Below are 26,865 nucleotides of genomic sequence, written 5' to 3'. Positions count from 1 at the left end.
AATATAGTTTAAAATCAGGAAGCATGATGCCTCCAACTTTGTTGTTCCTTCTCAAGACTGATTTGGCTATTCAGTGTCTTTTGTAGTTCCATGAAAATTTTAGGATTGTTCTTTCCACTTCTCTGAGAAATGCTTAGGAATTTTTATTAAGGTTGTATTTAATCTGTAGATTGCTTTGCGTGGTGTGGACATTTTAACACTACTGATTCTTCCGCTTTGTGAACATGGATTATTTTTCCATTTATTTGTGTCTTCTTCCACTTGTTTCATCACTCCTATAGTTTTAAGGGTTCAGGCTTTTCATTTCCTTTGTCAAATTTATTCCTAAATATTTTATTAGTATAAAAGGGATTGCTTTTTAAATATCTCTTTCAGAGAGTTTGCTGTTAGTGCATATAAATGTAACTGATTTCTGTATATCACCTTTGTATCCTGCAACTTTACTAAATTCACTTACTATTTATACTATTTGGAGTAGTTTGTGGGCTTTTCTATGTGTCAGATTATGTCATCTATAAACAGATAATTTTGCTTCATGATTTCCAATATGGATACTTTTTACTACTTTTCTTTTATTACTTTTATGTAGCTTCCCATAAGTTTATCTATGCTGTATTTCCATTTTAATATATTTTAAGATATTTTTATTTTTCCTATTATTTCTTTGACCCATTGATTGTTCAGGAGCATGTTTAACCTTCATATATTTGTGAATTTTTCAGTTATTTTCCTGATATCAATTTCCACATACCATTGTGTTTGGAAAAGATCCACAGTATGATTAAAATCTTAAACTTGCTAAAACATGTTTTATGACTCATCTTGCAAAACATTTTATTGTATCATTTTCACTGCAGTATTATTAACAATATCCAAGATATGGAAACAACCTGAGTGTTCACTGGAAGATTCATGGATAAAGAAAATAATGCTATAAATGCTGGAAGAGAAGGTGAAGAAAAGTGAACCCTCCGACACTATTGGTGGGAATGTAAATTGGTGCAGCCATTGGGGAAAACAGTATGGTGGTTCCTTAAAGACTAAAAATAGAGTTACCGTATGGTCCAGAAATCTCACTTCTGGGCATAAATCCAGAAAAGACAAAATCTCTAATTATAAAAGATGCATCCACCCCACTGTTCATAGCCTGGGTACTTTAGCAGACAGCTAATAGAAATGTAGTTATTAAGATGCTGATGTTGAGGGCTCAAAAAGAAGTGAGGACAACATACTTTAGAGAATACCTATACTATCATAACCAGACTGTTGATAGAAATACGTACATTAAAACACTGCTGGTGAGGGGACAGGAATAAATGACAAAAATATGTTATTGGAAACCTGAGGAATGGGCGTTCTCATTATAGAGTGACAGAATGCTTAGCTGAATTGTGTCCTGGAATTATGTGAAAAGAAGAATTTGTAACCAATGAAATTGGATATTTAGTTGAGGAGATTTCCAAGTAAAGTGTTGAGGGTGTACACAAAGAAAGTCCAGGCCCAGATGACTTACTTGGTGAATTCTACCAAACATTTAAAGAAGAATTAATACAAATTTTCCACAAACTCCTCAAAACATACAACAAGAGATACTCTTTTCAAACTATTATTGAGACCAGTATTACTTTGATGGTAAAATCAGACAAAGATATTATAGGAAAAGAAAGCTACACATCAAAAAGTTTTTTTTTTATTAATTTAACACAAAAATTCCCAAGAAAGTATGAGCAAACCAAATCCAGCAAGATAGAAAAATAATTACATAACAAGAACAAACAAGCTTTATTTCAGAAATGCAAGGTTGATTTGAAACTGAAATCAGTTAATACAACACACCATATAAATAGAATAAAATACAAAAGGAGATAATCATCTCAACAGACACACAAAAGCACTTGAAAAAAAGTCAAACACCCATTTGTGAGCTAAAAAAAAAAAAAAAAAAGGAACTAGGAATACAAGGAAAATTCCTCAACCTGGTAAATAGCATCTGCCAAAAACAAAACAAAGAAAAGCAAAACCCACAGATAACATCATATTAAATAAAGCCTGTTTTCCTTATAAATTCAGTAACAAAACACAGATATTCCTTCTACTTCTACTCAGCACCATGCTAGAGGTTCTAGTCTGATCAAGTAAACAATAAAATGAAATAAAAAACATGTAAATTGGAAAGAAAGAAGTAAACCTTTTTCTATTTGTAGATGGTATTGACAGAAAATCCAAAGGGCTCCACTAAAGCAAAATTAGAATTAAGTAAGTTCAGTAAAGCTGCATTACTTAACATAATTGAATCAAATCAATTTTAGTTGTATAAAACTGCAGTGAACTGTACTAAAAATAAGAAAATAATTTTATTTACAATAGCATCAAGAAATAGGATACTTAGGAATAGTTTTTTAAAGATGTACAAAGTTCTGAAAATCAGAACATATTATTGAAAGAAATGAAAAATATCTAAATGAATGGAAATACATATAATGTTTATTGATAGAAAGTATTGATATTGCTAGAATGGCAATGCTCCCTAATACAATCAATGGATTCTATGAATCTCAGAATCACAGGTAGCTTTTTTGTAGATACTGACAAAACTACCCTAAAATGTATGTGGAAACTCATGGGATCCATAATACTCAAAGCAATCTGGAGAAGGAACAAAGTTGAAGGACTCATTCTTCTACATTTCTAAACTTACTACAAACTAAAGGAATTAACACACTGTAACTGACTTAAGGTGGGCATATGTATCAGTGGAACAGAATGAGTCCAGAAAAACACCCTCATGTTGATGGCCAACTGATTTTCAACAAGGATGCCAAAACAATAGGGAAAAATATCTTCAATAAATAGTGCTGGAACCACTAAGATATTCTTATGTACAAGAAAAAGTTGGACTTCTACCTCACAGTATACACCAAATTTAACTCTAAAGGGATGAAAGATCCAAATGTAAGAGCTAAAACACTATTAGAAAAACCAGAGGAGTAAATCATTCTGATTTTGGATTAGAAAGTGATCTCTTAAATATGACAGCTATAGTACAAGCAAATGATAACAAAAATTTTGTACTATACCAAAATTATAAACGTTTGTGCTTAGTGGACATCATCAAGAAAGTTAAAGACAACCTACAAAATGGGAGAAAATATTTGCAAATCTTATGTTTCATAATGGGATTTAAAAACTGTCACAGTTCAACAATAAAAATACAAGTATTCAACAACATAAGCAAAAAATGCATAAGAATTTGAAGAGAGAATTCTCCAAAGAAGATATACAAGTGGCCAATAACACATGAAAAGTTGCTCATGAACATTAGTTCAGGTTCAGTTCAGTTCAGTCACTAAGTCGTGTCCCACTCTTTGCGACCCCATGAATCGCAGCACGCCAGGCCTCCCTGTCCATCACCAACTCCCGGAGTTCACTCAAACTCAACATCCATCAAGTCATTTCATCCTCTGTTGTCCCCTTCTCCTCCTGCCCCCAGTCCCTCCCAGCATCAGAGTCTTTTCCAATGAGTCAACACTTCGCATGAGGTGGCCAAAGTACTGGAGGTTCAGCTTTAGCATCATTCCTTCTAAACATTAGTTAGGATAATGCAAATCAAGACCACAATGAGATACAACTTCACACCCATTATAAAGGCTATAATCAAAAAAACAGACAATAAAAGTGCTGACAAGAATGCGGAGAAATGAGAATGCTCATATTTTGCTAACAGGAATGTAAAATGGACTAGCCACTCTGGAAAATATCCTATAGACACCTCCAAATTTAAACATATAGCTACTACATGACCCAATTAAACTTAAAAAAAAAAAAAGAAGAAAGAAAAAAAGAAAGAATATAGCTCTTCAATTTGCATTTTCCTCTTTTCCTAGGATCCTTTCTTCACTTCTCTTTACGTCAACTCTCATTTCATAGCCTGATTATTTAGACTGCAACCTATTATTTAAAACTCACTTTTGTTTTCAGTAATAAATATTTTCCCAAAATACCTCTTTCTCTCACTACAACTGATAGTCATGTCTTACGTTAATGTTGTGATGTCTTGGTTTTTTTTTTAATGTATCAATACCTGAGAGTAAAACATATATTTGCCCCAAAACAAAGTAAGTAAATTCTTCAATACTTTTAATGTATTTATCATCACTATTAGAATCATCTTTTTAAACTTTGAGCTGTAAGCATGGGTTTGTAAATTTATTTCATAAATTTAATCCTGATGCAAGCTGAAGAAAATACAGAGAATAATAAGAACTTAATAAGTGCCAATTAGAAAATTTTGACTCCATATATATTTGTTCTGTTTGTTAGAATCATGGCACTAGAGATAGCACCCCAACCCTCATTTTTAAATAGTTTATCTGGTCTTTATGCAGGATAAAATGTTTTCATGTCCACCATAACATATCCCTCAACAGTGGAGGGGAAATGTTTATCTAGTCACTGTCAAATGATTCTGAGCCTAAAGATTTAATTCTATTTAAATAGATCAAGGCCACATAGGAATGTGTATAACAATTTACACTCAGTTCATTACTCTTGTATTAACTGGGGACTTCTTATAGTCCTGAGGTTCCTTTTTTTTTCCTTGAGAGATAGACTCTGTAAATAAAACCATAAATATTTCAACTAAGAACACTTTAAAAATAAAATATGGATGATGTTCGTTCACCATTTAATTTAATGCTTACCATTAAATGAAGAAAAACTAAACCTGAATTGAGGTTGATTCCTGTCTCTAACTATGTTAATATTTCTGTAACGTTAGATTTTGAAGACAAAAGGAGAAATCTTTCCAACCTGTCACAGTCTTGAGTATTTATATAATCTAGATTATGGCTTTTTGTAATATACAACCCAGGACACATTGGATGCAAACACCAGGGTCAACAGCCAACTGTCCACCTGGATTGGAATATTTGACTCAGGTACAATAATGTGTTTCTTAATTTAGTTGATGGAAAATAATATGAAGTTAGATAGTTTCAAAATATCATTTGTTACTGGAAAATATTTTTACTATAGATTAAAATACTACACTTGTAACTTCAAAAATTTTACATTTTATTTAATTTTAGTTTCTGATTGAGGCAGTAAACATAATTTAAATACAGTCATTTCTTTGGAGAAAAAAATGGTAACCCACTCCAGTATTCCTGCCTGGAAAATCCCATGGACAGAGAGTCCTGTCAGGCTACAGTTCATGGGGTTGCAAAGAGTTGGACATGACTAAGGGACTGAGCACATCCCTTAGCATCCATGGGGGATTGGTTTCAGGACCAGCCTGGCAGACACCAAAACCACAGGGTTCTCGAGTCCCAGAGCCCACCCTCTGAATATGTGGTTTGGTGTCCACAGATACAACCAACTATGGATCATAAACAGGGCATGGTCAGAGATTAGCTGAATCTGTGGATATAGAACCAAGAACTGTATGCTGACTATATAGTTACTCAAAAGAATCTGCTTATAAGCACACCCTGATAGTTCAGACAATGTCTCTTAAGGCCCAACTATGGTAAAACATTGTTTTTTGTAAATTTATCATCTGGTAAACTTATTTACAAATAAATACCTACTTTTTAAAACAGGAACCTGGATTTTGGTAATGTAAGTAAAAATGACTTAAGGACTCTTCAGTTCACCTAATGCTTAGATAATAGAAGCCTGGTTTACAAATGTAAAATATGAACACTAATATTAGAAAAATATCTATTCTCCACCAAATTTAATGATACAGAATTACTATCTTTGTGACATCAATTCTGATTTAATTTCCTGTAGTGCTGTCTCTGAATAATAAACCTTGGCATTTCACATTACTAATTACTGGCTACATCTTATTTTTTAACTCTTTAAAAGTGAAACAGTATGCATGTTCCTTCTTAAAAAGGTTACTTACATTTTCAGTGCTTAATTGTAAATTTGTTGCAAACACTAATATAAATCTAATGTCATTTTTTAATATGGGCAAAAACTGCAATAAACTTTTTACTTTAAATTACAATACAGATATTTCTCTCTGAATTTCAAAAATATATTGAATAAAATTATTTAACATTTTTTGTGAACAATAATGTTGAGACATTAACAATAGAGCAAAGAGAATACACTTTATAGATTATCTGATAATATTTTGTCATTTCCTTTTTCTATGGTAAAAAAAATATTAAAACCACACTTAGACTCATATAAAGGTATGATATTTGACAGAAAAAAATTATAACTGCTGATAATAAATCAATTACTTTAAATATCCTAAATGTAAGTATGAATGTATATAAGTATTGTTATGTGCTTTAAATTTAGTTTGATTAATCCAGTCCACATATGTTTATTTTCTACTGTAATAGATAAATCACTTATTCGTGTGTCAATGTTTTGATCTTCTGGAAGGTATGTACCAAATGCATTGATATATTAATTCTTAAATATGTAATTTGTTTTGCTGTAGATCTACTGATACCTATAAATTAAAGGTCTTCTTTTGTCTGAGGAAAACTAAACCTTGAAATATACGGAGATTGTATAGAAGATCTTGAGATGATACAAACATGAATATGATCATAGTCTTCTCATGGGAAGGGAGGCAGAAAGATATTGGCTCCAGATTATAACTGAAAATTCTAGTCTGCATTAGTCTTACAAAAAGCAGGTCCATTTCCTGAAAACATTCACCCATCCTGAATTCCTTAAGATAGGTATTTGAGAGAAGCAATGATTTCAAATTCTTCAGGAGTTCTGAAAAGAAACAGGATGCAAGTAAAGTAATGGGGAGTCCAATCCACTCCTTAGTCTGAGAAACTAAACCGTCCTTTAGAATTCAGCTGTTAACCTTTATCTCAACTTAGTACCAAGATACATTGCTAAGTATAAAAAGCAGTTACACAGTAGTGCATATTGTAGTTTGTGAGTGTGTGTGTGTGTGTGTGTGTATAAAATACATTTAGTCTTTGCATATGTTTAAGATTTCTCTAGGAGAATGCATATGAAATTGGAGAAAGGAGAAGGAATAGAATAAGCCTAGAAGGAAGAACTATTTTAAATGTTATGTTCTTTGCATTTTAAAATTTGTGCCATGCATATGTAATTTCTAATCATAAAAGGAAATGAAATTTAAAAGGAAGTCAGAAGTTTTTTTTTCATAAATTATGAGTCATAGTCTATCTGTAAATATTAAATCAAAATGAATACATTCCAAATATGTTGGTACAATATGAAGACATAATTATGTTCATTTTTTATGAATTATGTTCATTTTTTAACAATTAGTGGGGAAATACTGTAACTAACAGTTTCAAAGGTCAATATTAAAACAAAATGTTAAATGTATATTAGAGCAACATATATTCATTATACATATATTCACTAAAGAACATTTAAAATTAAGAAGAGCAGAAGATAACCATCTATGCAAAACTACTGATAAAGCTATTCTGAAGCCTTTTAAAAAATATTCCTTTGATGAGGCTTTTTGAAATCACTCTTATTCATTGTCCATGAAATAAAAGATATTGAATATAGTTCCCTGTGCTGTACAGGAAGATCTTATTTTCCTGTTTTATGTATAGTAGTATAAATGTGTTAATTCCAAACTCCTAGTTTATCTCTCCCCACGTCCCTGCCCTGCTTTCGATTTAGGTAACCATAATTTCATTTTCTATGTCTTTGAATCTAGTTTTGTTTTGAAAATAAGTTCATTTGTATCATTTTTTAGATTTCACATATTCAGATATCCTATCAAGTGATATCATGTATTATTTGTGTTTATCTGAATAACTTCACTTAATATGATTATTTCTATCCATGTTACTGCAAATGGCATTTTATGGCTGAGTAGGATTTCTGTTGTATATACACACCACATCATCTTCATTCTGTCATCTACTGATATACATTTAGGTTTGCTTCCATGTTGTGGCTATTGTAAATAGTGCTGCTATGAACACCAAGATTCATGTATCTTTTCAAATAGAGTTTTCTCCAAATATATGTCCAGGAGTGGCATTGCAGGATGATATGGTGCTAGTTTTAGTTTTTTAAGGTGCTCTTAAAGTGGCTCTACCAATTTACATTTCCACCAACAATTTAGGAAGGGTCCCTTTTTTCCATACCCTCTCCATTAGTCATTGTAGACTTTCTAATGATGGCTACTCTGACTAGTGTGAGATGATAGTTCATTGTGGTTTTGATTTACATCTCTCTAATAATTAGTGATGCTGAGTTCTCTACAGATATATGCCCAGGAGTGGAACTGCAAGATCATATAGTAACTCTATTTTTAGCTTTGTAAAGAACCAACATAATGTCTTCATAGTGGCTCTACCAATTTACACCCTGACCAATAGTGTAAGAGGGTTTCTCTTTTCCACACCTTTTCCAGGATTTATCATTTGTAGATGTTTGAATGCTTGCCATTCTGACAGGTGTGAGATGACACCTCATTGTAGTTCTGTTTGCATTTCTCTAATAATTAGTGACATTGAACATCTTTTCATGTCTATTAGCTATCTGTATGTCTCTTTCAGAGAAATGATTATTTAGATCTTCACCCCCTTTTTTAACTGAGTTGTGTTCTTTTTGACATTTAGCTGTATAAGCCGTTCATATATTTTGGAAATTTAATCCCTTGTCAGTAGCATCCTTTGCAAATATTTTCTCCCAGTCCTTAGGTTGTCTTTCCATTTTGCTTATGGTTTCCTTAGCTGTGAAGAAGGCAGATCCAAAAAATTCTTGCTACAATTTGTCAAAGAGGGTTCGGCCTATGTTTTCCTCTAGGAGTTTTATAGTATCCAATCTTACATTTAGGTCTTTAATCTATTTTGAGTTTTTTTTTGTATATGGTGTTAGAGAATATTTTAATTTCATTCCTTTACATATAGCTGTTCAGTTTTATCAATGTCATTTATTGAAAATACTGTCTTTTTTTCCACTGTATATTCTTACCTTCTTTGTTATAGATTAACTGACTGTCAGTTTATTTCTGGGCTTTCCATCCTGTTGCATTGATGTATATGTCTTTTTTGTGCTACACTGCTTTGAATACAATAGCTTTGCAGTATAGTTTGAAATCAGGGAGTTTGATTCCTCCAACTCCATTCTTCTTTCTCAAAATTGTTTTAGTTATTCTAGGTAATTTTTGTTTTCATACAAATTTTGAGATTTTATTTTTGTTCTAGTTTTGTGGAAAAATAAATGCCTTTGGTATTTGATAGGGATTGCACTGAGTCTGTAGTATAGTCATTTTAACAATATTGATTCTTCCAATACAAAACCACTGTATATATTTCCATCTGTTTGTGTCATCTTCATTCCCTTCATCAGCATCCTAGTTTTCAGACTACAGTTTTTTTGTCTCCTTAGGTAGGTGCATGCCTAGGTATTTTATTCTTTCTGATGCTACAATAAATGGGATAATTTCCTTAAATTCTCTGTCTGATCTTCTGTTGTTAGTATAAAGAAATGCAAAAGATGTCTGTAAATAAATTTTGTATTCTGCAACTTCAACAAATTCATTGTGAGCTCTAATAATTTCCTGGTAGCTTTCTTAGAATTTTCCCTATGTTTTCTCATCATGTTTTCAGCAAACAGTGATAGTTTTACTTCTTCTTTTCCAGTTTGGATTCCTTTTATTTCTTATTCTTCTGTGGTTGTCATAGCTAGGACCTCATAAATATGTTGAATGAAAGTTATGAGAGTGCATTCTTGTCTTGTTCCTAATCTTAGAGGAAATGTTTTCACCTCTTCACCATTGATTACGGTGGTAGCTGTGGATTTGTCACATATGGCATTTATCCCGGATACTGAAAGGTTGTTGTTGAACAAAAAAAGACGACGGGATTCTTGGTCCCTGGAGGAGAAGAATTCCATCTGGGGCCAGAGATGAGGCTTGATCGCTCAGAGCTTTTGTGTAATAAAAGTTTTATTTTAAAAAAGTTTTATTAAAAGTAATAAAGTTTTATTAAAGTATAAAGGAAATAGAGAAAGCTTCTGACATAGGCATCAGAAGGGGGCAGAAAGAGTACCCCACTGCTAGTCTTTAGCTGGATGTTATATAGTCACTAGCAGTCTGTAATGAAAGAAAAGAATGTCTTAAAACACAGAATGGCATCAGGCTCTTCACACATAAGATGCATTTGGGGATAATCTTGGCACAAAATGATTTATCCTGGGCAATAAAATGATTATCCTGAATCTTGAAGAAGGACAGATCACCATACAAATAGCTTCATTTACATAGATTAGGGGGACAATATCTGAGTATAATGTTCTGGTTTGTCAAGTAGGTTCTGAGCCAAGAGGCGGAACCGACTTGAAGACAGAGTTTGGGGTAAATGCATAGTACATCAGCATCAGTTCAGTGCAGTTCAGTCGCTCAGTCGTGTCCAACTCTTTGCGACCCCATGAATCGCAGCACGCCAGGCCTCCCTGTCCATCACCTACTCCCGGAGTTCACTCAGACTCACGTGCATCGAGTCAGTGATGCCATCCAGCCATCTCATCCTCTGTCATACCCTTCTCCTCCTGCCCCCAATCCCTCCCAGCATCAGAGTCTTTTCCAATGAGTCAACTCTTCACATGAGGGGGCCAAAGTACTGGAGTTTCAGCTTTAGCACCACTCCTTCCAAAGAAATCCCAGAGCTGATCTTCAGAATGGACTGGTTGGATCTCCTTGCAGTCCAAGGGACTCTCAAGAGTCTTCTCCAACACCACAGTTCAAAAGCATCAATTCTTCAGCAGCCTTCTTCACAGTCCAACTCTCACATCCATACATGACCACTGGAAAAACCATAGCCTTGACTAGACAGACCTTTGTTGGCAAAGTAATGTCTCTGCTTTAGCAGAGCTATCCCACTTTGAAGGTCAGGAAGGGTGGCAGTGAGGAGATACCCCTCATACAAGGTAAGGCGCAGTGGCTGCGCTTTGCTGGAGCAGCTGTGAAGAGATACCCCACGCCCAAGGTAAGAGAAATCTAAGTAAGATGGTAGGTGTTGCAAGAGGGCATCAGAGGGTAGACACACTGAAACCATACTCACATAAAACTAGTCAATCTAATCACACTAGGACCATAGCATTGTCTAACTGAATGAAACTAAGCCATGGCCATGGGGCAACCCAAGATGGGCGGGTCATGGTGGAGAGATCTGACAGAATGTGGTCCACTGGAGAAGAGAATGGCAAACCACTTCAGTATTCTTGCCTTGAGAACCCCATGAATAGTATGAAATGGCAAAATGATAGGATACTGAAAGAGGAACTCCCCAGGTCAGTAGGTGCCCAACGTGCTAGTGGAGATCAGTGGAGAAATAACTCCAGAAAGAATGAAGGGATGGAGACAAAGCAAAAACAATACCCAGCTGTGGATGCAACTGGTGATAGAAGCAAGGTCCGATGCTGTACAGAGCAATATTGCATAGGAACCTGGAATGTCAGGTCCATGAATCAAGGCAAATTGGAAGTGGTCAAACAAGACATGGCAAGAGTGAATGTCAACATTCTAGGAATCAGTGAACTAAAATGGACTGGAAAGGGTGAATTTAACTCAGATGACCATTATATCTACTACTGTGGGCAGGAATCCCTCAGAAGAAATGGAGTAGCCATCATGATCAACAAAAGAGTCTGAAATGCAGTACTTGGATGCAATCTCAAAAACGACAGAATGATCTCTGTTCGTTTTGAAGGCAAACCACTCAATATCACAGTAATCCAAGTCTATGCCCCAACCAGTAATGCTGAAGACGCTAAAGTTGAACGGTTGTATGAAGACCTACAAGACCTTTTAGAACTAACACCCAAAAAAGATGTCCTTTAATTATAGTGGACTGGAATGCAAAAGTAGGAAGTCAAGAAACACCTGGAGTAACAGGAAAACTTGGCCTTGGAATATGGAATGAAGCAGGGCAAAGACTAATAGAGTTTTGCCAAGAAAATGCACTCGTCATAGCGAACAACCCTCTTCCAATAACACAAGAGAAGACACTACACATGGACATCACCAGATGGTCAACACTGAAATCAGATTGATTATATGCTTTGCAGCCAAAGATGTAGAAGCTTTATACAGTCAAGAAAAACAAGACCAGGAGCTGACTGTGGCTCAGATCATGAACTCCTTATTGCCAAATTCAGACTTAAATTGAAGAAAGTGGGAAAACCACTAGACCATTAAGGTATGACCTAAATCAAATCCCTTATATTATACAGTGGAAGTGAGGAATAGATTTAAGGGACTAGATCTGATAGATAGATTGCCTGATGAACTATGGATGGAGGTTCGTGACATTGTACAGGAGACAGGGATCAAGACCATCCCCATGGAAAAGAAATGCAAAAAATCAAAATGGCTGTCTTGGGAGGCCTTACAAATAGCTGTGCAAAGAAGAGAAGTGAAAAGCAAAGGAGAAAAGGAAAGATATAAATATCTGAATGCAGAGTTCCAAAGAATAGCAAGAAGAGATAAGAAAGCCTTCCTCAGTGATCAATGCAAATAAAAAGAGGAAAACAACAGAATGGGAAAGACTAGAGATCTCTTCAGGAAAATTAGAGATACCAAGGGAACATTTCATGCCAAGATGGGCTCGATAAAGGACAGAAATGGTAGGGACCTAACAGAAGCAGACGATATTAAGAGGTGGCAAGAACACACAGAACTGTACAAAAAAGATCTTCACAACCCAGGTAATGACGATGGTGTGATCACTCACCTAGAGCCAGACATCCTGGAATGAGGGCCTTAGAAAGCATCACTATGAACAAAGCTAGTGGAAGTGATGGAATTCCAGTTGAGCTACTTCAAATCCTGAAAGATGATGCTGTGAAAGTGCTGCACTCAATATGCCAACAAATTTGAAAAACTCAGCAGTTGCCACAGGACTGGAAAAGGTCAGTTTTCATTGCAATCCCAAAGAAAGGCAGTGCCAAAGAATGCTCAAACTACTGCACCATTGCACTCATCTCACATGCTAGTAAAGTAATGCTCAAAATTCTCCAAGCCAGGCTTCAGCAATATGTGAACCGTGAACTTCCTGATGTTCAAGCTGGTTTTAGAAAAGGCAGGGGAACCAGAGATCAAATTGCCAACATCCGCTGGATCATGGAAAAAGCAAGAGAGTTCCAGAAAAACATCTATTTCTGCTTTATTGACTATGCCAAAGCCTTTGACTGTGTGGATCACAATAAACTGTGGAAAATTCTGAAAGAGATGGGAATACCAGACCACCCGACCTGCCTCTTGAGAAATCTGTATGGAGGTCAGGAAGCAACAGTTAGAACTGGACATGGAACTACAGCCTGGTTCCAAATAGGAAAAGGAGCAAGTCAAGGCTGTCTATTGTCACCCTGCTTATTTAACTTATATGCAGAGTACATCATGAGAAACGCTGGAATGGAAGAAACACAAACTGGAATCAAGACTGCCAGGAGAAATATCAATAACCTCAGATATGCAGGTGACACCACCCTTATGGCAGAAAGTGAAGAGGAACTCAAAAGCCTCTTGTTGAAAGTGAAAGTGGAGAGTGAAAAAGTCGGCTTAAAGCTCTACATTCAGAAAACGAAGATCATGGCATCTAGTCCCATAATTTCATGGGAAATAGACGGGGAAACAGTGGAAACAGTGTCAGACTTTATTTTTCTGGGCTCCAAAATCACTGCAGATGGTGACTGCAGCCATGAAATTAAAAGACGCTTACTCCTTGGAAGGAAAGTTATGACCAACCTAGATAGCATATTCAAAAGCAGAGAGGTTCGTCTAGTCAAGGATATGGTTTTTCCTGTGGTCATGTATGGATGTGAGAATTGGACTGTGAAGAAGGCTGAGTGCCAAAGAATTGGTGCTTTTGAACTGTGGTGTTGGAGAAGACTCTTGAGAGTCCTTTGAACTGTCAGGAGATCCAACCAGTCCATTCTGAAGGAGATCGGCCCTGGGATTTCTTTGGAAGGACTGATGCTAAAGCTGAAACTCCAGTACTTTGGCCCCTTCATGGGAAGAGTTGACTCATTGGAAAAGACTGATGCTGGGAGGGTTTGGGGGCAGAGGAGAAGGGGACGACAGAGGATGAGATGGCTGGATTGCATCACTGACTCGATGGATGTGAGTCTGAGTGAACTCTGGGAGTAGGTGATGGACAGGGAGGCCTGGCGTGCTGCGATTCATGGGGTCGCAAAGAGTCGGACACGACTGAGTGACTGAACTGAACTGTACTGAAGATAAACATTTCCATAAGAGAAATACATTGGTTATCTCTAGATTTGAGAATAGTTAACTTCAGGTGAAATCAGGTGTCATTATGACAACACAGTATTTTAAGAGAAACCTCCTTTTAAATTTGTATAGAGAAGGAAAAAATATTGCTAGTTTGTTTCCTCTTGCTGCATAAGAGAGATAAAAATGTCTGACACTTGCAGGCTATTTCCTCCGTTTGGAGACCCCTGGCCTTCCTGCCTGTTACCCTCTCAATACCCAGTTTATATCTCTGGATCAGGAAGATCCCTGGAGAAGGGAATAGCTACCCACTCCAGTATTCTTTCCCTGTGAATTCCATGAACAGAGGATCCTAGCAGGCTACAGTCCATAGGTCACAAAGAGTTGGACATCACTTAGCAACTAACACTTTCATTTTCATATTCCCTTTATTCCCACTTTCTGAAAAATGTTTATAATAAATGGATATTTAATTTTATTAAAAGCATTTTCTGCCTCTATTGAGATGATGGTGTGAGTTTTATTTTTCAACTTATTAATGTGGTGTATCACACTTAACGAGCTGCAGATATTGAACAATCATTGCAAACTTGGGGTAAAATCCACATGTTTATGGTGTATGATCCTCTTAATGTATTGTTGCAATCAGTTTGCTAGTATTTTATTGATGATTTTGCATCTATATTCATCAGTGATACCTGTAATTTTGTGTGTGTGTGTGCGATATCTTTGGTATCAGGGTGATTGTGGCCTTTTAGAGTGGTTTCAAAAGTGTTCGTTTCTCTGCAGTTTTTTTGAATTAATTTCAGAATTAGTTAAATCTTCTCTAAATGTTTGGTATAATTCACCTGTGAAGCCATCTGGTCTTGAATTTTGTTTGTTGGGAGTTTTTAAATTACTGATTCAATATTTTCTATTCCTTCTTGGTTCAGTCTGAGATTGTATCTTTCTCAGAATTTGTTCATTTCTCCTACAGTATCTGTTTTATTGGCATATAGTTACTTATACTAGTCTTTTCTAATCCTTTGTATTTCGGTGGTTTAGGCTGTAACTTCTTATTCATTTCTGATTTTACTGATTTGGGCCTTTTTTTTTTGATGAGTCTGGTTAAAGGCGTACCAATTTTATCTTTTTTAAGAACCAGCTTTTAGTTTCAGTGATTTTTTTCTGTTGCCCTTCAATTTCTTCTATTTCTGCTTTTATATTTATGATTCCTTTTCTTAAACTAACTTTGGGTTTTGTTTGTTATTCTTTCTCTAGTTGCTTTAGGCATAACGTTAGGTTGTTTATTTGAGATTTTTCTCATTTCCTTAGGTAAGATTTTAAAGTTATAAACTGGTCTTTCAGAAATACTTTTGTTGCATCCCATAGATTTGGATTGTTGTGTTTTCATTTATCGCTAGGTATTTTTTAAATTTCCTCTTTGATTTCTTCAATAATCCATTGAATGTTTAGTAGTATATCATTTAGCCTCCATGGGTTTGTCTTTTTTGCCCCCCCCCCCTCCTTTTTTTTTTTCTTTTTCTCTTGTAGTTGATTTCTAGCCTCACATTGTTGTGGAAGGAAAAGATGCTTCATATGATTTCAATTTTCTTGAATTTATGAAGCCTTGCTTTGTGGCCCATCTTGTGATTTACCCCGGATAATGCTCCACGTGCACTTGAAAAGAATGTGTATTCTGCTGCTTTTGGCAGCAGAATGCTGAAATGCTCAATTAAATCTGTCTGGTCTAGTGTGTCATTTAAGGCCTCTGTTTTTTACTGATTTTTCTATCTGGATGATCTGTTCATTGATGTAAGTGGGATGCTAAAGTTCCCCAAATTATTATTTTGTAACTGTTCATTTCTCCTTTTATGTCTGTTAATATTTGCCTTATATATTGAGGTACTTCTATGTTGCGTGCATGCATATTTATAATATTTTCTTCTTGAATTGATCCCTTGATTATTATGTATCATCCTTCTTTGTCTCTTCTAACAGTGTTTAAAGTCTATTTTGTCTGATATAAGTATTGATTGCTATTTCAGAATTCTTTTGATTTCTATTTCTGTGGACTACTTTTTTCCATCCCCTCACTTTCAATCTGTATGTGTCTCTACATCTGAAAGGAGTCATTTTTAGGTAGAAAATGTATGAGTCCTCCTGGTTTTGTATCCATTTAGCCAGTCTAGGTTTTTTGTTGGAGCATTCAGTCCACTTACACTTAAGGTAATCATTGATGAATATGTTCCTAATGACATTCTTTCAATTGTCTTGGATTTGTAGATCTTTTTCTTCATTTTCTCTTTTGTTCTCTTGTGCTTTGATGACTATCTTTAGTTTTGTGTTTGGAGTTTCTTTTTCTTTTCTGAGTGTATATCTATTAAAGGTTATTGTTTTGCAGTTACCATAGTGTAACCCAGCATTTTAAATAGTTACCCAATAATTCTCAGGAAGGGATAATACGTATTACCTTTTGTTGTTAAATATTTAGTTTGCTTCCATTTTATTTTTTCTAAGTTGTGTAGTAGTGAATATTTAGTACAGAGAGCAATTTTTAAAATTTTAGAAATTTTTGTGTGATCATAGGAGTAAGATTATTAGGACGAAGATAATATTTCCATTTTCTTGCAAAAAAAAAAAAAGGTGAATTCATTATCTTATGTGGACAATATATGAGAGTGCTCACTGTCTCCCCTAATTTAAGTGAAATATTTTTGCTTGGTTTCTATTAGCCAGATTGAAGACTAATAAAGCCATTTTCATGACCTATAGGAAGGAAAACTGGAAAGGAGCAATTTTTTTAAAGTAACTCAAAACCTATCAGATCAGATCAAAACCCTATAGTTACAGGTTAATTTCTCTGAACTTCAAAAATGAAATTCTGTGCATGGAATTTTAGCATAAAAGGAACCAGAGAACAGCTACCATCTCTTTTATTTTTCTATATGGGGAAACAAAACCAAGGGGCTTCTTACTCAACATTATGCAACTTATTTGTATTTGAACATAATTTGATGTGCAGTTTATACAAATCATATCAGTATTATTCATAATCATCATTTTATTTCATTCTTTAGTATTCAGTCCTTTTGAAACTAATAAAACATATGATGTCATGAATAATCAAGGACAAAGACTTTACTTTGCAGAAGAGAAAAGTAATTGTTTCATCAGACACCTCTGTGGACCTTCAAGGCCTTTTACCATGACAATTTATGATAATGTAGGATGTGATGTCATTACTCTGCATAAAGCTCTAAGATGGAGCTGTTGCTGGAGTAACTGCTGCCTACAAAAGGTCAGTAAATATTATTTCTACAATGTGATTCTAATGTATTTGAGTTCCTTCAAAAAAGCCTCAACACTGGGCAGTATGTTAAAATTAAGAATAGTCTGGGATGAAATATGTCAGAGAGAGAATTAAATAATATCTCATACTTTCAGAATAAGACCCATGTATAACATTGTAAATATTTTTCTGGCAATGAAAGTTAAAAGAAATTTAGATTTTTAGAAGTTTTCTATTGTAAAATATCATTATGACTTTTTTCCGAACTTTAAACATCTTATTTTCTATTGGAGTATAGCCGATAAACAATGTTATGGTAGTTTAAGGTAAACAGTGAAGGGACTCAGCCATTTATGTACATGTATCTATTCTCCCCTAAACCTCTTTCCCATCCAGGCTAGCATATAACATTGAGCAGAATTTCATGTGCTATGCAATAGACCCTTTTTGGTTACCCATTTAAAATATAGCAGTGTGCAAAACATCTATTTCTGCTTTATTGACTATGCAAAAGCCTTTGACTGCATGGATCACAATAAACTGTGGAAAATTCCGAAAGAGATAGGAATACCAGACCACCTGACCTGTCTCTTGAGAAACCTATATGCAGGTCAGGAAGCAACAGTTAGAACTGGACATGGAACAACAGACTGGTTCCAAATAGGAAAAGGAGTACGTCAAGGCTGTATATTGTCACCCTGCTTATTTAACTTATATGCAGAGCATATCATGAGAAACGCTGTGGAAGAAACACAAGCTGAAATCAAGATTGCTGGGAGAATTATCAATAACCTCAGATATGCAGATGACACCACTCTTATGGCAGAAAGTGAAGAGAAACTAAAAAGCCTCTTGATGAAAGTGAAAGTGGAGAGTGAAAAAGTTGGCTTAAAGCTCAACATTCAGACAACTAAGATCATGACATCTGGTCATATTTTCTTCATGGGAAATAGATGGGGAAACAGTGGAAACAGTGTCAGACTTTATTTTTTGGGGCTCCAAAATCACTGCAGATGGTGACTGCAGCCATGAAATTAAAAGACGCTTACTCCTTGGAAGGAAAGTTATGACCAACCTAGATAGCATATTCAAAAGCAGAGACATTACTTTGCCAACAAAGGTCTGTCTAGTCAAGGCTATGATTTTTCCTGTGGTCATGTATGGATGTGAGAGTTGGACTGTGAAGAAGGCTGAGCGCCAAAGAATTGATGCTTTTGAACTGTGATGTTGGAGAAGACTCTTGAGAGCCCCTTGGACTGCAAGGAGATCCAACCAGTCCATTCTGAAGGAGATCAGCCCTGGGATTTCTTTGAAAGGAATGATGCTAAAGCTGAAACTCCAGTACTTTGGCCCCCTCATGTGAAGAGTTGACTTATTGGAAAAGACTCTGATACTTGGAGGGATTGGGGACAGGAGGAGAAGGGGACAACAGAGGATGAGATGGCTGGATGGCATCACTGATTCAATGGATGTGAGTCTGAGTGAACTCCGGGAGTTGGTGATGGACAGGGAGGCCTGGCATGCTGCGATTCATGGGGTCGCAAAGAGTCGGACATGACTGAGTGACTGAACTGAACTGAACTGAATGTGTATATGTGGAGAAGGAAATGGCAAGCCACTCCAGTATTCTTGCCTAGAGAATTTCCTGGACAGAAGAGCCTGGTGGGCTGCTGTCCATAGGGTTGCACAGAGTTGGACATGACTGAAGCGATTTAGCATGCATGTATGCATTGGAGGAGGAAACAGCAACCCACTCCAGTATTCTTGCCTTGAAAATCCCAGGGACACAGGAGCCTGGTGGGCTGCTGTTTGTGGGGTCACACAGAGTCGGACACGACTGAAGCAACTTAATAGCAGCAGCAGCAGCAGTGTGTACATGATCTTCCCAAAATACTAACTATCCCTTCCCCCTGGCAACCATAAGTTGTTTTCTAAGTCTATGAGTCTCTTTCTGTTTTGTAAGTTCATTTATATCATTTCTTTTTAGATTCCACATATAAGGAGTGTCATAAGATTTTTCTCTTTCTCTAACTTCACTCAATATGACACTCTCTAGGACCATCCATGTTACTGCAAATGGCATTATTTCATTCTTTTTAATGCCTGAGCAATATTCCATTGTATATATGTACCACATCTTCTTTATCCATTCCTCTGTCTATGGGCATTTAGGTTGCTTCCATGTCTTGGCTATTGTAAAGAGTGCTACAATGAACACTGGGGTATATGTATCCTTTTGGATAATGTTTATCTCCAGATGTATGCCCAGGAGTGGAAGTGAAAGGTCATAGGGTAGCTGTTTTTAGTTTGCTAAGGAACCTCTATACTACTCTCAATATTGCATTTCCCTGTGTGTATTTATTAGCTACTGAATATCTTTATATAGTATTTAAATCTTTTGCCCTTCCTAAAACAAGCCAATTCATCTTACTGAGTTATAAGCATTCTTTAGATAGTCTGAATACAAGCCTTTTCTCAGATATGTGTATTGCCAATATTGTGCCCAGGATTATGGCTTGGCTTTTCATTTTATCATCCTTGGAAAAAAGGAGGGTTTCAATTTTGATAAAATCTAATTTATCATGTATATTCTTTTATGGTCCATGCCTTTAAGAACTTACCTAAAAAAAATTTGCCTATCACAAAATAGCAAAGACTTCCTTATATTTCTTCCAAAAATTATATGTTTAGGTCTAGTTTCATTTGAAGTTAATTTTTTGTACCTGTGAGGGAAGAGCTGAGATTTTTTTTTTAATTTAATGTCCAGTTGTTTGAACACCATGTTTTGAAAAAAGACTACCCTTACCATAGAATTGTCTTTTTTATCTTTGAAAATAAATTGTCGATATATGCGTGTACCTATTTCTGAAATCTGCTGTCTTCCACTGTTCCACTGATGTGTTGTTGTTGTTGTTGTTTAGTTACTAAGTTGTGTTCAATTCTTTGTGACCCCATGGACTGCCGCGTGCCAGGCTTCCTTGTCCTTCACTATCTCCCAGGGTTTACTGGTGGCTCAGATGGTAAAGCATCTGCCAGAAGACCCAGGTTCAACACCTGGATTGGGAAGATCTCCTGGAGAAGGAAATGGCAACCCACTCCAGTACTCTTGCCCGGAAAATCCCATGGACAGAGAAGCCTAGTAGGCTACAGTCCATGGGTTTGCAAAGAGTCGGACAAGACTGAGCAACTTCACTTTCACTTATACATATAGGTATATATAGATATGTACCCTTATGCCAATACTACATTGTACTGAGTACCTAGCTTTAAAGTCTTAACACTAGCAAGTATGAGCATTCTAATTTTGGTTTGCTTTTTTTTTAATTGTTTGATTCTGTTAAGTACTTTTATTTTCATATAAGTTTCAAAAGAATATTTTATTATTTTATATTACTTGAAACTTCATGCCAAGATAGTGATTTGGATGGCATTGAATCTATTTGTTAATTTTGGGAAATAGTGGTTTATTTAGCTCCCCAGGTGGGCTCAATGGTAAAGAATGAAGGAGGTACAGGAGGCACGGCTTCAATCCCTGGGTCAGTGCAACCCACTCCAGTATTCTTGCCTGGAACATTCCATGGACAGAAGAGCCTGGAGGGGTACAGTCCATAGGGTCACAAAGAGTTGGACAAAACTGAGCCACTGAGCATGACTTCTTTTACTTATTTATTTATTTTTATTTTTTGGTTGTGCTGGATCTTAGTTGCTGTGTGTGGGCTTTCTCTAGTTGCGTAGAGCAAGGGCTGCTCTTTAGTTGTGGTGCATGGGCATCTCATTGCAGTGGCTTCTCTTGTTGCATAGCACAGGCTCTGGACTCATGGGTTTCAGTAGTTGCAGCATGCGGGCTCTGTAGTTGTGGCACACGGGCTTAGTTGCTCCACAGCATGTGGAATCTTCCTGGATGAGAGACTGAACCAGTCTCCCCTACATTGGCAGGCAGATTCTTATCCACCATGCCAACAGGGAAGTTGAGGAAGTGATTTTTTTTACTAATAAAATATCTTTGCTTCATGACTATGGTATATTTCTCCTTAGATTTAGGTCTTCTTTAATAACTCCTGGTAGTTATTTTCAGTGCATAGTCTTATAAATATCCTATTAGGGCCAAATGAAAGTATTTCATGTTTTTAGATACAATTAAGTGAAAGTGAAAGTCGCTCAGTCGTGTCCAACTCTTTGCGAGCCCATGGACAATAAAGCCAATGGAATTCTCCAGGACAGAACACTGGAGTGGGTAGCCTTTCCCTTCTCCAGGAGATCTTCCCAACCTAGGGATCGAACCCAGGTCTCCCACACTGCAGGCAGATTTTTTACCAGCTGAGCTACAAGGAAGTGAAGTGAAGTCGCTCAGTCATGCCCGACTCTTTGCGACCCCACGGACTGTAGCCTACCAGGCTCCTCCGTCCACGGGTTTCTCCAGGCAAGAGTATTGGAGTGGGTTGCCATTTCCTTCTCCAGGAGATCTCCCCGACCCAGGGATTGAACCTGGGTCTCCCGCATTCCAGGCAGATGCTTTAACCGCTGAACCACCAGGGAGGTTCGAGCTACAAGGAAGATACAATTAAAAATATATTCAAATTAAATATTTCATCTGTGTTGCTCACATATAGAAAAACAATTGAGCCTTGATTATTGATCCCTTACCCTTTGACAGCCAAAAATCACTTATGAATTCTATCAGGAATTTATATATTCCTTAAGGTTTTCTCCAACTACATAATAAGAAAATAAAGTTTTACTTCTGCTTTTCTTATCTGTATGCTTTTTACTTATATGTGTATATATATAAGTGTCACATTTAATTATTGTCAACTTTCTAGATCAGAATACTAATATTGAACATATGTAAGAATGGATAGTCTTGCCTTTTGTACTGATTTTTAAGATCTAATCTTTATCATTAAGAATGACATTCTTCTGTAGTTTTTTTTACATATAAAAAACTGTTTCATATACTTTCTTAGGTTGAAGAAGCTCCCATTTATTCCTAGTTTTATGAGTTTATATCATAAATAAATTTTGTATTTTGTCAAATATTTTTCCATATCTACTCATTTGATTATATGACTTTTCTCTTTTAATCTGTGACTATGTAAACTGCATCAAATGATCTTTTTAAATGTTAAATCAACTTGACATTCTTGAGGTAAATTCCACTTGTACACATTTGTTATTCTTTTTATGTATTTCTGGATTCACTTTGCTAATAGTTTGTGTTTATGTATATGATGTATATATCTGTATTATTCCTTTAAGTTTTTGTGTGGCTTCTGAATCAGGATAATGTGGGTTTCATAAGGAAAGTTGGAACTATTCCTTATTCTTTTCTGAAAGAGCTTGTGTAGGATTTGTATTATTTAAATATTTTATTATATTCTTTCAGTTCAGTTCAGTTGTTCAGTCGTGTCCGACTCTTTGCAACCCCATGAACCGCAGCACACCAGGCCCCCCTGTCCATCACCAACTCCCGGAGTTCACTGAGACTCACATCCATCGAGTCAGTGATGCCATCCAACCATCTCATCCTCTGTTGTCCCCTTCTCCTCCTGCCCTCAATCTTTCCCAGCATCAGGGTCTTTTCCAGTGAGTCAGCTCTTCACATCAGGTGGCCAAAGTATTGGAGTTTCAGCTTCAACATCAGTCCTTCCAATGATCTCCTTTACACACAGGACTGATCTCCTTTAGGATGGACTGGTTGGATCTCCTTGCAGTCCAAGGGACTCTCAAGAGTCTTCTCCAACACCACAGTTCAAAAGCATCAATTCTTCGGTGCTCAGCTTTCTTCACAGTCCAACTCTCACATCCATACATGATCACTGGAAAAATCATAGCCTTGACTAGACGGACCTTTGTTGGCAAAATAATGTCTCTGTTTTTTAATATGCTGTCTAGGTTGGTCATAACTTTCCTTCCAAGAAGTAAGTGTCTTTTAATTTCATGGCTGCAGTCACCATCTGCAGTGATTTTGGAGCCCAGAAAAATAAAGTCAGCCACTGTTTCCCCATCAATTTGCCATGAAGTGATGGGACCGGATGTCATGATCTTCGTTTTCTGAATGTTGAGCTTTAAGCCAACTTTTTCACTCTTCTCTTTCAACTTCATCAAGAGGCTCTTTAGTTCTTCTCCACTTTCTGCCATAAGGGTTTTTAGTAAAGCTATCTCAGTCTGTATTAGTGGGTGTGTGAAGGATTTTAAACTTATATTGAAAACTTGTTTAATATATAGAGAGATAATCAGGTTTTCTTTTTCTTCTTAAGTCCATTTTTGTAATTTGTTTCTTTCAAAGGATTTGTCTATAGAAGCTGTTGAATTTTAATTGGCATAAAGTTGTTAATATATTCTTTACTTTCAAGTTTGCAGATTATGTATTAATAGCTCCCTTTTCATTTGAAACAGCAGTAATTTGTGTTTTCTTTCTTTTTTCATGTTTAGCTTAAGGAACTTTACTTTTGGTTTAGTTTTCTCTTTTTTGGTCCATTTCCGGTTTGATTCTTTTCCTCTAATCTTTTATTATTTCTTCCACAATTTCTCCTACCTTCTTAAAATAGGAACTTCTATTAAAAAGTATTCACAACCTCATACAGCACTTACTGGGGCCAGACCTCAAATAAGAAGCCGCAAAAAATCAAGGAACTCTCAACCACTGCCATTCCCTTTTTCCAGATGTTGAGTCATGTCCAGATTTATCTTCAGAATCATTTTAAGAGATTCTAATAGGAGGGTAGAATTCTAGGAATTTCCCTTCTGTTTGATTGTGTAATGTTAGGAGTATGGTTTCTTGGTTCTTTTTGAGATTTACCTTCTCTTTACACCTCTTCCACCTTTACCTGAACTTCTCTTTCTTTAACCTAGATCTTCCTGTCTTATGCAGTTTTTATTCTACTCTCTGTTATGAAAGGGAATCTTGGATGGATGACATTGTAAAAAGTTCTTATGCCTAGACATCAGCCCCAGTGAGTCCTCCCATAGTCTTCTTGTACTGCCAATGGAGGCAGTAGGGGCTGTGCTGTCGCATCCCATTTTCAGTTATGTTTCTCAGACTGGTCCTTTGATTTTTTTTTTTTTTTTTTTTCCTTATTGATTCTTGCCAAATGAAACACCTCCCATGACAACAGTTATCCAGATATGTTTGTAAAGTGCTTCTCCCTCTGTTTATACTATTTTCTTTTTTTTTTTTTTAATTTATTTATTTTAATTGCAGGCTACTTATCTTCTGAGGGGGATCTGTTTCTCTTTGTGATGAATACTGGTTAGTGGTATCTGGATTCTTTGGATCTCAGAAGTCATCTTGCTACTGTCACTTGTTTTACTATGCTGCTGCTAAGTCGCTTCAGTCGTGTCCGACTCTGTGCGACCCCATGGACTACAGTCTACCAGGCTTCTCTGTCCATGGGATTCTCCAGGCAAGAAGACTGGAGTGGGTTGCCATTTCCTTCTCCAATGCATGAAAGTGGAAAGTGAAAGTGAAGTCACTCAGTCATGTCTGACTCTTAGCGACCCCATGGACTGCAGCCTACCAGGCTCCTCCATCCATAGGATTTTCCGGGCAACAGTACTGGAGTGGGGTGCCATTGCCTTCTCCCATAGATATATGTTTTACTATATCTACTTGTATTTTGAGATGTGAGGCCATAATTTTTCCATCTACTTTGATAAAGAATTTCACAGCAGTTTTGTTTGGTTTAGCAATCATACTTACTGTGTCCTTTCTATGAGAATTTTGAGAAGATTCACACACTACATCACCACTACCACCATCTTCACTTAAGGTCTTCATTTATTTTTTGAAAGAATAATAAATACACATGTATATATAAAAAGGAGGAAGTTAAAGAGGAAAGAAGAAAGAGAAGGTGGGAGAAAGAAAGAAAGAAAGTTAGCAGAAGTATATTCAGAAAAAATAATGTCTATCAAACTCTCAGTTACCACGTCTGCTTTATTCTCTTCAGAAGCAGCTTCTATTATGAGTTAAAGAATTATTCTGTGAATATTTGTAGAATAGATGCATCAGTTCAGTTCATTTCAGTCGCCCAGTCTGTCCAACTCTTTGCAACCCCATGAATCACAGCTCTCCAGGCCTGCCTGTCCATCACCAACTGCCAGAGTTCCCTCAAACTCATATACATCGAGTCAGTGATGCCATCCAGCCATCTCATCCTCTGTCGTCCCCTTCTCCTCCTGCCCACAATCCCTCCCAGCATCACAGTCTTTCCCAATGAGTCAACTCTTCGCATCAGGTGGCCAAAGTATTGCAGTTTCAGCTTCAGCATCAGTCCTTCCAATGAACACCCAGGACTGACTCCTTTAGGATGAACTGGTTGGATCTCCTTGAAGTCCAAGGGACTCTCAAGAGTCTTCTCCAACACCACAGTTCAAAAGCATCAGTTCTTCAGTGCTTGGCTTTCTTTATAGTCCAACTCTCACATCCCCATACATGACCACTGGAAAAACCATAGCCTTGACTAGACAGACCTTTGTTGGCAAAGTAACGTCTCTGCTTTTGAATATGCTATCTAGGTTGGACATAACTTTTCTTCCAAGAAGTAAGCGTCTTTTAATTTCATGGCTGCAGTCACCAACTGCAGTGATTTTGGAGCCCCCCAAAATAAAGTCTGACACTGTTTCCACATCTATTTCCCATGAAGTGATGGGACCAGATGCCATGATCTTCGTTTTATGAATGTTGAGTTTGAGCCAACTTTTTCACTCTCCACTTTCACTTTCATCAAGAAGCTTTTTAGTTCCTCTTCACTTTCTGCCATAAGAGTGGTGTCATCTGCATATCTGAGGTTATTGATGATTCTCCCAGCAATCTTGATTCCAGCTTGTGCTTCTTCCAGCCCAGCATTTCTCATGATGTATTCTGCATATAAGTTAAATAAGCAGGGTGACAATATACAGCCTTGACATACTCCTTTTCCTATTTGGAACCAGTCTGTTGTTCCATGTCCAGTTCTAACTGTTGCTTCCTGACCTGCATATAGGTTTCTCAAGAGGCAGATCAGGTGGTCTGGTATTACCATCTCTTTCAGAATTTTCCACAGTTTATTGTGATCCACACAGTCAAAGGCTTTTGCATAGTTAATAAAGCAGAAACAGATGTTTTTCTGGAACTCTCTTGCTTTTTCCATGATCCAGCGGATGTTGGCAATTTGATCTCTGGTTCCTCTGCCTTTTCTAAAACCAGCTTGAACATCTGGAAGTTCACAGTTCACATATTGCTGAAGCCTGGCTTGGAGAATTTTGGGCATTTCTTTACTAGCATGTGAGATGAGTGGAATTGAGTGGTAGAAAGAATCTTTGAGCATTCTTTGGCATTGCCTTTCTTTGGGATTGGAATGAAAACTGACCTTTTCCAGTCCTGTGGCCACTGCTGAGT

At 36.5% G+C, this 26,865-nt stretch overlaps 1 protein-coding gene across 1 annotated transcript in view; it reads left to right on the top strand.

Moving 5' to 3' along the window:
• The first annotated feature begins 4,844 nt into the window (after positions 1–4,844).
• The window catches only part of LOC147379257 (phospholipid scramblase 1-like), an 87,392-nt gene continuing 65,371 nt past the window's right edge, over positions 4,845–26,865 (top strand). Inside the window, exons 1-3 of the mRNA XM_086415044.1 lie at positions 4,845–4,937; positions 6,363–6,405; positions 17,275–17,495. Of these exons, the coding sequence (XP_086271170.1) occupies positions 4,845–4,937; positions 6,363–6,405; positions 17,275–17,495 (357 nt within the window). The remainder of the gene's footprint in view (positions 4,938–6,362; positions 6,406–17,274; positions 17,496–26,865) is intronic.

Source organism: Bos grunniens, chromosome 1 (genome assembly GCF_055505025.1).
Source record: "Bos grunniens cultivar Pamir isolate PY7600 chromosome 1, Bosgru_T2T1.0, whole genome shotgun sequence".
NCBI classification, from domain to species: Eukaryota; Metazoa; Chordata; class Mammalia; order Artiodactyla; family Bovidae; genus Bos; species Bos grunniens.
Note: the sequence above shows the minus strand (reverse complement) of the source record. Positions and strands in the feature narration are given on the sequence as shown.